Source organism: Channa argus, chromosome 14, assembly GCF_033026475.1.
Source record: "Channa argus isolate prfri chromosome 14, Channa argus male v1.0, whole genome shotgun sequence".
Classification (NCBI taxonomy): domain Eukaryota; kingdom Metazoa; phylum Chordata; class Actinopteri; order Anabantiformes; family Channidae; genus Channa; species Channa argus.
Window position 1 is genome coordinate 18725724 of NC_090210.1, and position 12513 is coordinate 18738236.

The window sequence follows — 12513 nt, forward strand, 5'->3', positions numbered from 1 at the left end:
ACAAGCAAGACTGCTGCACTTTTTCTGATTCAGGATGTCAGCACCAGTTATTCTTTAATAAAATTCAAGTTGAGTCTGAGAAATTTCCCCGAAAGCCGAAATGATTTTTCTTCAAACATCTTTAATGGTCCAAGATGTCAGAAACGGTTACTTGAAATAATGCAAATTATGCATTCTTGGCACTTTATTTCATGTTATCCTACTCTGTCCTAAGCTATCTGTAGTCCTCATACTCACTCCATTTGTTCTCCTTCCATGCAGCGGGTCCCCAGTCCTGGTCGGTTTAACAATCGCTCTGTGAAGCGTTTCATTTTGAGGTCAAATGGTTGCTCATTGCTGAGTGGGGAACAAAATCAGGTTTAAGAAAATGAGTGGAAGAATATAAAGTAAGCAGTATAATATAATCTGTCAAATGTGTTACATAACTGGGGGTTTTTTAAAGGTGGAGTTTTGTCAAAGTAAAATCTATTAGCAAAAGAACTGGCAATCTGCCATGTCCCCAATGTGCGTCACAGTGTCTGACCTGAAGAAGGTGTACTGCTGTCCGTACATCCAGGGGGTCAGAGTCAGGCTTGGATACTCTCCAAATGGAGGGACTATCGTGGTGAAAATCAAAGCTATCAGGACGAAGCTGGCAGGAAGGACGATCTGAAAGCAAGAAGAAGTTTTTCACATTATTAGGTTTAAAATGTCCTGTCAGTCAAATGTGAACTTGTTCTCCTCACTGCATTTCCTAATCCAGTTTGACAAAACCTTACAGCCACTCAAATAGTGTTGTTTATTTGGTGAAGACATTCCACTAGTCTGCTGCAACAGTTGATTAAAGTTATCTATACTATAGTCCTGACAGCATCCAGGTCCAACAGTCCAATCTGTATTAACAAGTCAAAACCATGTAACAATTTGTGGGGTGGACGTGGCTCAGAGGTTAAGCGGGTTGTCCACTAATGACAGTTTATAGATTTTTCTACAGTCCACATGTGTGTTTTCTGAACCCTCAGAGGTGCGAGGCCTTTAAGTCGCTACATGACTAAATGTAAATAACAATGCATTGCTGTATGCGTTCACCTGTGCCAGGAAGTCTTTCTGGCTTCTTTTGGCGTGGTGAAACCTCTTCACCAGCAGGGCATGGAACTGCTTCACGATCAGACTGCTACCTTTCACCTGCCTGGAGCCTTTTCCTGTCCTGCTGTCGGAAGCCCCAGGGGCAGTGCCGTTCATGCCATTATGTTCTGTGGTTAACAAGAAAACACCCAGTAAGTACTAAACTTATGATAAACGCACAGGCGACAAATTGAAGGGAAAAAAAGTCTTGGTCAGGTCATTGTGTGAACAGATATTGGGCACACAAAAACAGACAAAGTGTCAAATATATGTAATGAGCAAAAACGGGCACAAAACAAACTAATAAATGTAAATTTACCACAATTATACTCAACAAGACCAAAAAGAAAAGTGTGGGGATGTCTTTGCCTATTTTCTCATAATCCATCCAGGCTTAAGCCAGTCGGGAACATGTTGCCTTAAAATTTAGACAATGACTATCGATCATACATTTCATGTAACATTGAATTAACAGACATTCTGCTGATTGTCTGAAGTCCAGTAGAATCAATAAAGAAAATAAAGCGGCTTTTATATTTTGCCACTAGTGTGTCTTTCAAGTCTCTGACCTTCATCTCCCTCTACACCAGCAATGCTGTTTGTTCTCCGCTGTAACATCCACTGCTCTAGAGGTGGGAGGGCAACACAGAAGTGAAACACAACACACACACACAAACTAGAAGGTTAACACATGATGCACCACAGTACTTTTAAGGACAGACAAGTACTAGCAGTTGTGTAAGACAGTCTCGCATACACTAACACTAACAGTATAATAAGGACAGGTGCGAGGCAGCTGGAATAACAACACATCAGAGTCACAGGGCGATGGGCCACAAATTCAATTCTAGGAAAAGGCCATGTAGAATATTCTGCGGTGGTATTTACCAGGAGTGGTGGCATTATTCGCTGCTTCTCCATCTGCAGTGACCTTTATGAATATCTGGAAGCCAAAAAAAAAAATAACACCTTTCTCAAACTTCTATGACTTTTCACACATTAAATAAAGTTAAATGTAGCTCTACTTTTATGTTTACCCAGTTCTCATTTTTCTTCATTAAACTCGAAGAGTCCATAAAAAATAAGAAACAACTACAAGTGTATTCACATACTGTCCTGTTTCCACTAAAGTTGATGTCCATTGTACCTTGGTCTAATTGTCTGTCAGATCATTTCATGTAAATCTAGTGTACATGATTGTTCGGATGAAATCAAGTCTCTACCTCCTCAAGTGATGTATCTGAGATGCCAAAGCTGCTGAGCCCCATGTCAGCGAGCGTCTCCTCCAGCTCCCTAAACAGACTGGCATACGCCCGGTGTTTAAACCCCTTATTGGGCAGCAAATAGGTCAATTCCTGTCCAATCATCTCAATCAGTTTGGCTTCTGGGACATGGTGGTGGATGAGGCTGGTGATGCTGTCTATGTCCCCTGGGAGGAAGACAGACGGCATTAAAGAATAAAGTGTTACCAAAATAGCAGAAAGCAAGACAAAGACAAAAGACGGGAAACTGCTTAAGATGCAAAACCCCCAAACAGGCACAATTATTCAAGCGCTAAAATGTGTGTGTGAATTTGTGCTTAAACAACTACGTGGTGTTGCATCTCAAGTACAGTGTCCTCAGGCAGAATTTAAAAAAAAAAAAAAAAGGAAAGAAAAGCTCAATGTTTAATGTTACCACTAAATTACAAATGTGAAAAAATTGTTTCTGTATCTGTTTTGCAACTTAAAGTAGGACGATCATGTGAATGTTCAAACACACACACACACACACTCACATTATTAGTAAACTAAGGACTATATTCACATCTTAATCAATGACGGTCAGTCAGAGAATTTCCTGCCGTGGCTTAGAAAGTCTGGAAGGTTTCTGTATCTGTATCCATTCTTCTGCCTGGCTTTAAGTCTATGATACTCTACTGGATTTTTGTATTTTTGTCCCCATCCCATGAGTTGAGGATCCTTGGTCGGGAAGAGGTGGCCACTCTACCAACTGAGCCACTGCTGCCACCTGTGATACTCTACTGGATAAAGAGCCGTATCCTAATCTATCTGTTGATAGTTGTAGGTTTGCTTGTTTTAGTGTTTGCTAAGAGCATAGTAAATTACAACAAGGACGTTTTGTCTAAGTTTGATTTTTGTTCCTTTAATCATGTTGAGGGGTTTTCATAATTCCTGATTGTGATTTGATCTGAGATGTCAGAACTCTTTCCTGTTTAGTGGCCCAAAGTCTTGGACTGAATGTGGGCCTGCTGCTCCTGCAGCCTCGAATAAACTTGAAAAGGAACTTAAATAGAAGGAGGAAATAACCATACAAAGAGATCTTAGCTTCTAGAGAACTTAAATCTATTAAAAACGATTGTTGTTTAGTTGTTGATTGGTGTCTTTTAATCACTGAATCACAAATGTTTGGTGGATTTTACCTGGTTAAATAAAGAACCAGGTAAACTGGGTAAATTATTATTAAATATAGAAATACTTAATAGTTGTAACCAAAGACCATCTATACCCATGTTCAGCCACTGCAGCCAAATGCGTAAATGCAACTCTTACCTAACCTAAGCTTAAGTGACTTTACCCAAAGGAAGGAACAAACTTTCCAAAATTATTCTCACTCCCGGGGCCAACATTTCAAGTTGCTCCTCAATACGACCAAACACATGCACATAAACAGAGGAGCAGCTCAGGATTATGCAGCCACAGTAGAATAAGTTAACAGGTACACGCTTACCCTCCAAAACTCTGTCCAGCTGCTGAGACTGGTTCTGGGACTGATCTTTGTATCCCGTACAGATGGAGCAGGCACAGGAACAGTCTGAGGCACAGTCACAGTCATTCTGACAGCAAAGACAAGGACGCCTTAAACAACAAATCCTGCCAGAGAACTGAAAACCACTGTCTGTTGTGCCTTTGTTAAAAGCTGATTCAATTTCCAATGCAGAATGAACAGATGGGGGAGAGAAATACTGCAGCTGGATGATTGTGTGCACAAGACAAAGCTCACCTCGCCCTTCTTCAGGTCCTTTATGCGGCGCACCAGTGTCAGGTAGAAACCCACTCCGAAACAGTTCTTGAGGAACAGAGGGGATCCACAGCAGTGGAGCTGTCCTTTGGAGATGATGGCGATGCGGTCACTGAGCAGGTCGGCCTCGTCCATATGATGTGTGGATAGAATAACTGTACGCCCTGCACAAGGGTTAAACTTTCATCAAAGCGTCCTTTGCTGAATCAAAGGAAGTTTTACTCCATTCTATTAGTTAAAAACAGAGTTAACCGTAGCTTTCAAGTGCCAGCAGATGCTTAAATGTATTGATTTTATGATGAGATTTTTTGCTTTTGTTGTAGCTGAATTTTTTCGTTTGATCAGCTCACTACTTAATTCAAGTGCCTCGGGGGGGCTGCAAATTTTCCGTGTAACAGGAAAACGTGGGCATTAGCAGTGAGATGTTTACTTGTGCCCATTGACGTTAGATCCCCGAGCTAAAGGGGCATTTTTACCGGTTTTGTATTTGAGTAGTAGGTCCCAAATAGATCTTCTGGAGTAGGGGTCTACTCCTGAGGTGGGCTCATCCAGGATGACGACCTTTGACCCTCCAACAAACGCCATGGCAACTGACAGTTTCCTTTGCATGCCACCTGCAATGTGAAACACAGACTATTCAGAAGAGACACATCACTGAAGGACCTTATCATTTCGCACACACTGTAACAAGTGGACAACCTGAGAGGTTCTGAGCCTCATCGTCTCTCTTGTGTGGCAGCCCCAGATCCATCAGCATTTCCTCAGACTCCCTCTCTGCGTCCTCATGGGTCCGACCCTTCAGCAGCGAGTAGAACAGGATGTGCTCTTCGACTGTGAGACTGGAGTTTTACAGAGGAAAAGGGTAAAATTGGTGTTTTGTCAGTTTTAACACAGTGTAAATGCTTTAAAAAGCAGGAAGTGAATCAGTAACTGTCTCCAACAACTGCCTTTAAAGCCTTTCGATTTTCAAAGCCTCACTTTATCAAAGAGGTGAAGAATTCTAAAACTTAAACTTTTACCGAAACTATATAATAAACAAGTATGTTTTATTCAACTAACTCATGGTTCAGTTTTTCATGCTGTTTTGTAAAACTATTTTCACCTGGAACATGACTTACTGTTTGAAGAGGATGTTATACTGGGGACACATGCCCATAGAGGAACGGATGATGTCCATGTCGGTCCTAATGTCTCTTCCATTAATGTAGGCAGTGCCAGATGTAGGAGGGAACAGGCCAGTCATGATGGACCTGGAAAACAGTAACAGAACTGAGCCAAACTTCTAAACTTCTCATTCACAATGACTTTAAATCTGAGGCTGAGGGGAAAACAATTTATTTTTAAGTAGTACTGTTACCCCTTTACTAAATACTCATTGTAAAATGCATTTTTTTGAGGTCAATGTATATATGAAATTAATTAAATCCAACTTTTTCTTACATAGTTGTAGTTTTTCCAGCCCCATTGTGGCCTAAGAAGGATGTGATCTGGCTTTCATAGAAATTGATGTTGAGGTGGTTAATGGCTGGACGAGAACTTCCATTATACACTTTTACCAGGTCTTGGATCTGCACTCCCATCTTCAGGCCCACTGGTTCTGACTCAAAGAACATCCGGACTGTAGTGGACACAAAACAGACACAAAAAGAATCATTAGTAACAGTTGGTCTCAGTTGAAATTAACCGTTTGTGAAAATGTAAAAGACAAAGGGGAAAAGAAAAAGGAAAAATGTATTTTGCAGTTTGATTATATTAACCTAACCCTAATTAGAATAACAACTCTACAGTTGAACGGATGCCTGGTACATCAATAACAGAAGCGTTTGCATATGACAAATTATGTTAAAGTAACTTTAGAAACTTGTGTTTGTTCATGTTTTACTTTTAAACCTGTATAATGCAGACCAGCAGATTTTTCCTAATAACCGTACTGGCTCAGGTACCAGTTAGTTAATCATCACAGACACAAGCACAAATTATCTCTTTTGTTTATTATTCCTCTGGTGCTTTTTCATTTGCCCTGTTCCCTTTCTGTCTTGCAGATCCAGGTATGGGTGTGTTACTTAGCCTTTCCACCAGATGTCCTCAGAGTGCTCCCTATTGCCCTTCAGTCCCACATTTCTGCTGCCGCCTCCTGGCTTCCAGCTGTGCATTTCTTAATGCTTACCTTCGTTCCCCGAGTCCTGACACTCCTCTTCCGGATTTGGACTTTGTTCTTGTCGCCTCAGCAGCTCCTTCTCTCTCTCCAGTCGTTCCCTCTTACTCTGGTGCTTACAGGTTTTCCTGCTGGCCGAGCCGTTGCAGATGTTTCTCTCCGGTGTGGCCCTGCTCTCAACATCCTTGTCCGTGTTGCCTGGTTCTGGTTTCTCAGTGTCTAGACGGAACAGATTGCAGAGCCATATATTCTGGTTTAATTTGCTCAGGTTTTATCAGTCACATTTCAGAGTCAACTACTATAGTTGTGTGAGATACAGTACGTTACTCCTGACAACATTGTGCTCCCATCAAGACAAATGTTATATTACACAGGTTGCATTTACTGCTCCAACTACATAAATGCGTGCATGCTTTGTGAATGTTTGATTCCTGGTTGTGATGAGACGACCTCTTCCTGCATGTGTGAAAAATAGCCACAGATAGGCCAATGTTTTCATTCTGATTTTCCTGGAGAAGAAAACCTATTCTTTTTCTTTATTTAAACAGGTTTTTTTTTACTGTGTGGACCATTGTCCCGACACAGCATCTGAAGATGTGAGGCATTTCTTGTCATTTCACACCTTTTATTGACATTTCTGGCACAACTATAGCCCTTCAGTGGGCAAGTGACAGCTGCATGTGAGACAAATCAGAGCAAATAGTACTGACCTTGATCAGCCATTTCCATTTGCGAGGGAGCAGGTCTTTGCCAGTATGAGGTCTGGAATGGGAAGTAGAATGGCCGACCAATGCCGTACTTCCCTGTAGAGAAGAAATGCGATAGAATTCTAAGTGTAATAACATTTTAAAACAAAGCTTTAAAACAAAGCTAAAAGTAGACAAGCAGCCGAACCTGGGAAGACATTATCCAGGTACCAGGCCAGAAAGGCGTAAAGGACACCATCAAAAATCATCATGAGGATGGAGGTAAGGAAGGAGTAAGTGTCTTTCTCTAAAGGGCTGGTCTGAACATTGTCCCACTGCAGACCCAAACCCTGCTCCTCATACCGCGACAGGTACTCCGTCCCAAACCCGAAAGCCACTGGAGACAAAAGGCTCTACAGTAACCGTGGGAAGAAGAAGCTTGGCTTAGGTACAAATGCAGAATATCTACACACAATAGCAATGATTCCTGCAACTAGGATGTTTTATAATTGTGATCCTGAACCAAACAAAAAATGATTGACGTACAGCGACCAGCTTCATGGTTGTTGTAATGCGGTCCTGCCAGGCCGAGCAGAGGATGTGCGGCAGGTAGAGGGTAAAGTAGATGATGCCGCTGCAGGCGGCCGCCAGGTTGGCCTTGTTGAAAAACACACTCATTAGGAAACACTGCATGATGGTGGTCACGGTGAAAGTCAGCAGGAAGAAGAAGACGAGGATGGGGTCGCTGTAATTCAGCACCTTCCCACCCTGGAAGGAAAAGACAGTGTATTTTTCATTAAATAGAGTTTCAAAGTAATAAAAGTTTAAAAATAATACATAACAGGACCCCATTAAATTAACATGAACATCAACTCTCCAAACTTTTTAGCATTTAAAATATGCCCCAAGTTTCTCCATCTGCACGACTTCTTTGACCTTCTTGATCCCACGCCGCTGTTTAACTCACCATGATGATGGCAGTGAGCAGTGCCGTGCTTGCAGTCATCATTATGAAGCTGTCGATAAACCACGTGCACCAAATGACCTCGTTGCTGACCCCCATGGCTTTGAGCGTCTCCTTAAGGCGCAGCTCTTTCTCCAGCACGATGCTCTTGACATTCATGGACACAGAGTAGATCCAAGCCAGCACCATGAACATGGGGAAGCAGCGGTTCAGGGTGATCATGAAGCTGGAGAAAAAAAAAAAAAAAAAGAGGATGAGTTGAGACATGAACTTATTACCGGATTGTGAAAACTCATTAACCCCATGGCAGCATTAATATACAGCTTATCGTGACTGAGGAGAGACAGTTTCAGAAAACCTAAAGCCACTTCAACAAACCCTGCTTCCCATTCCCCCGGTTTACTCACAGATCATCCACATAGCATGGATAAGGCATCTGCTGGACGTAGACCCCGAGTGGCCAGTCGTTGCTCGTGTGAAGCTTGATGATGCCGTGCTCGATCATGTCCTGCAGGTAGGCGAATCCTCCCCAGATGTACCTCTGGTCCTCCATGGGGTCTGCTCGGGGGCCAGGGTCCCAGTACCTGAGACACAACCATATAGGGATAGTCATGAGATTGCTCTGAGGTTGTGTTGTCACGATGCTGAAGCAATAAAAATGCATCTATTACTTCAATCAGGCCATAATACAACACAATATTTAAGCTTTGTTGTTATTCTTTGAAAAACAGTGTAGTAATAAAACATCCTTAAGCCAAAGTCTGTAAACCACATACACACACACACACACACACACGTACACCGCTGTGACCTAAGCAGATAAGTCTGAAGCAAAGCCTTTTTACAATCTGATTAATCAATTGTATAGAGGCAGGCCTCCTGCCACTGGGTCTGTTGGTGCAATGTAAACAGCTAAAAGTGTTTGTTCACCCCAGGGGCTATTGACACACCGTCTGTTTATGAGTGGGGCATCAAAGAAAAAGGGTAATGCATGTAAGAGCCTCACATGGGAGAACGAAAGGGCAGGTATCAAGTTAATATGGAACCACCAATACACTTTGGAAAACACACAGAGGCCAGCTGGTGAGTTTTTCTTTTCTTCCTTTGAGCAATGTGACAAATCCATAGAAATGGTTCCACTAATACAGTGGTAGAAACATGAAAATAGGAAGGAATTGAAGGCTGTCAGGGCTGTTTGGTACTTGTTTGATTTTTAATAAGCCCTGTGTTTTTACATACCAGTGAGCTGCAAAGAAATGCATTGGACAATATTACTAAATAAAAATAACTTGTGTGTGAATTAGTATGTGGCACTTAAAGTGGTTGCAAGATTAATCCAAGTGCTCGCTTGATGGTTTACTGGATAGGAAAGAATAAATGGGCTTCATCCATTTTCTGACCACCTTAGCATTTTAAAAAAAAAAGAATACATGAATGTTTTACCTAATCATGTCTCAAACATCGGGAGGTAGAAGAAGAGGAAATGCTTGGGAACACATGCAATTGTTGCCTCAAAAGTGCACAGTCTATTTCACTCCAAGTGGTCAAAAGCCAAAAGGCTGCGCATTACTAAGAATAACATCACTCCACACAGCTGTTGCCGACCTGTCTTTGATCTTGTTTGTGCGCTCCACTGCATCTATGTCCATGCGGATCTTATACTTGACATGTGGGGGAACACTTGTAGTCCAGGGATATATGTCCATGAAGACCACTCCGCCCCAAAACTTGTTCTCCTCCAGTAGGTACAGGGCCTGATGGATCATCTGGGACTCATCTGTGTAAGCTGCAAACTTATCCAAACGGATGCACTGCAAAGAGTAAAAAAAAAAAAAAAAAAAAAAAAAGGAAAATGCCCTGGGGTTTGATCATAAGTTAGCAAAGATGCTCAATTATCAAACAGGCCATCACAACAAAAAAAAAAGAAAGAAAGAAAAGAAATACATTTACAAGTGATTAATGAAAGATATTGTCAAAAGAACATTTTTATGTGAAATATGTGCAAAGGAAAAAAGTAAGAAACAGTCATTAACATAATTGGTTATGTATTGTATTATTGTAATAACAGTCAGTCATTGTGTGGGTTGGGTTTTGCACATTTGTATTCATTCCATGTTTCACTGAGGGGGATCTGGTGACATGGGAACATTTACTTCATTTCTTCTGCAACAACACACAAATACATGAACACACACACATATATATAGCGTCCACTTACACATGCAAACACACACAAGCTGGCATTTTCTCACACACAGATAGGATTCACATGTAGCTGCAATGTGAAACTCCATCCCCCCCCCAAACACACACAAACATGTCGCTGTCTAACCCCCGCCCCAGAACCCCTATATACACCATGTCTAATGTCTCCATTCACATTACTGTACAATGCCCTGAGAGCACTCAAAGAAAGACGGGAGAGCGCATCCCATTCATCTTCACGGAGCCATACATTTACAGCACAATAATGCTCACTCAGAGACGGGCTGAGAAGAAAGATCCTTGCTGATACACACGTTCCAATGGGATTTCAGTGTGAGAAACACACCCCTGACAGAGTGACAGGACCTAATGCACCAGTTATCCTATGGCCCAATGCTAGCTGACAGCTATATCTAATTGGCTAAATTGCCTGGGTTTGTTGGAGGGGCTTCAAAGGGGCTTGATGCTGAACTTGGAAACAAAGGACAGATTGAGATGCCACCACTGACAGTGCTCTCTCCAGGACCACAATTAGATGAGAGAGGACCACATGAAGGATGGGGTGATTTGCCCTCTGCCATTTCACAGGCGCAGGGGTGTGTTTCCATGAGGGGCCATAAACCAAAACAGCCTTGAGCTCCCAGGGGGGTGACTCACTCCCACCTACTCTCTACTTTATCATTGGCCCAAAATGGAAGCAAAGGGAGGGGGTGACAGCGGACTTGTTCTCCCAGCCATTCAGCCTACAGGACAGGAGAGCAGCTCTATAGCAGTGCTAAGTGGCCTGCTCGGTTTCAAAGGGGCCTGGCTGAAATATCCTGGGAGCAGACCCGGAAGACTGATGCTGCTGTCTGGAGAGCTGGGTGTTAAAAAGGCCAAAACAGCTTAGGAAGCGAGTGCTGGCAACGTGCAGGATTTTGGAAATCGAGACAGGAGCAAAACACAGCGAACCATAGAAATTTCTAACCTCTCCATACTGGTTGAACATGCGTATGATTTGGTCGGTAACGTTAAAAATGTTCCTCCAGTCAAAGTCTTGCATGCCTGCATCTCTCTGTTCTTCTGGACCGTTGTACAGAAAGTTAAGGATGTCTTCGGTGGTAAAGTTGCTGCCCTCCAGACTGTTGTCAATGAAGTGCATCACTGTCGGGTTTCGCAGGGTGTCCTGCAGAGAAAGGGACAGAAGCACAGTTTCTGTGATGAGGCTCTAAACCATATTTCTATACAATATTACAGTCAGATAATGGAAAATGTAATAGATGTAACAATTTCTTGTCATATCACAAATTTGCAAAATGGGTTTTATCCTTTGCCCTCATTTCTTCTTTTACCTTTGTCGTTCAAAATATGCAATGCAAAATACCAAGACAATATGATGTTAAAGCAATTCAATATAACTGATATTCACACCTGTGCCTTTTCCTATCATAATGTTTTCTGTGAAAAAGGATGTGAGGCAGTTGTTCTTGGTAAACTCTGAGTTAGTAACTGTGCGTTTTTAAAACAGCAGTCAGGGCCCACATGAACACTGAACCCGGTCATTCTTGGAGCAATCATTCCTCCTGTTAATACCAGCCAGTCTTCTTCCTCTTTCAATAGAAGGGATGGGGGCCAAAATCCACAGTCCTAATTCTGTAAAAATGTATCCAAATGTGCTTCTAAAGCTAAAAATGAGGCCTAAGCAGTTTGAGTTTATTCAATAAAGTGGATTTTTCCATGGCAAAAGTCTCAAATAAAAGTCCCTCATTATGTTTCTCTCAATTTCCTAGTTGAATTGCATTGGGAAGAAGAAAGAAAAAGAGGGAATTTTAAATTCTGCTTGGTTATTTAGAATCTACTGTTGTACATATTGCTACACTTACAAATATATTTGCCAGCAAGTGTATTATATATGTACATTTGAGAGCATAATTGTTTTTTTAAAAGTGGAAAAATGAATTGGCTTTTTGTGTCCAGATGCACCTAAAATTGTGCACAGCGGTTCTTGCACATATACGGACATTTGTAAATGCTTCATACCCTGATCATGTTCATCTGGACACTGTTGTGTAAGAAAGCCCAGAGCTGGGGGCCCACCTCCTCCCAGGCCTTGGCCATGTTCTGGAGCCTGTCTAGCTCCTCGAAGGTTGTGTTGGCCTGGATACACACAAGAACACAATTTTGAGTCAAAGTAGACTGATGTAATGTTCACAAATACTGTATTTCCAGAGCAAGGCGGAAGCAAAGACAGTATGAACAAATGTTGTTCTGTGCTGACAGGTGAGGTCTATAGAAGCTTTTATTATTACTCAACATAGGTAACAGCTGGATTATCACATTAGGTTGTTTGGTTAAAATCTCTACTTCAAATTAAATCTGGTCAGAAGCTATGAAGGAGA

General features: G+C 41.9%; 1 protein-coding gene across 2 annotated transcripts in view; it reads right to left on the reverse strand.

Annotated features, from left to right (window-relative positions):
* The window catches only part of LOC137098627 (retinal-specific phospholipid-transporting ATPase ABCA4-like), a 31959-nt gene that overhangs the window by 9969 nt on the left and 9477 nt on the right, over positions 1-12513 (reverse strand). For both annotated transcript variants that reach the window (XM_067475068.1, XM_067475067.1), the window contains exons 11-31: positions 12155-12271; positions 11103-11300; positions 9536-9741; positions 8338-8514; positions 7934-8156; positions 7513-7734; positions 7175-7379; positions 6991-7083; positions 6293-6499; positions 5566-5743; positions 5244-5375; positions 4825-4964; positions 4602-4739; positions 4108-4289; positions 3835-3940; positions 2328-2533; positions 1993-2047; positions 1674-1730; positions 1069-1232; positions 524-648; positions 238-336 (exon numbers count right to left, since the gene is read on the reverse strand). In XM_067475068.1, the coding sequence (XP_067331169.1) occupies positions 238-336; positions 524-648; positions 1069-1232; positions 1674-1730; positions 1993-2047; positions 2328-2533; positions 3835-3940; positions 4108-4289; positions 4602-4739; positions 4825-4964; positions 5244-5375; positions 5566-5743; positions 6293-6499; positions 6991-7083; positions 7175-7379; positions 7513-7734; positions 7934-8156; positions 8338-8514; positions 9536-9741; positions 11103-11300; positions 12155-12271 (3230 nt within the window). The remainder of the gene's footprint in view (positions 1-237; positions 337-523; positions 649-1068; positions 1233-1673; positions 1731-1992; positions 2048-2327; positions 2534-3834; positions 3941-4107; positions 4290-4601; positions 4740-4824; positions 4965-5243; positions 5376-5565; positions 5744-6292; positions 6500-6990; positions 7084-7174; positions 7380-7512; positions 7735-7933; positions 8157-8337; positions 8515-9535; positions 9742-11102; positions 11301-12154; positions 12272-12513) is intronic.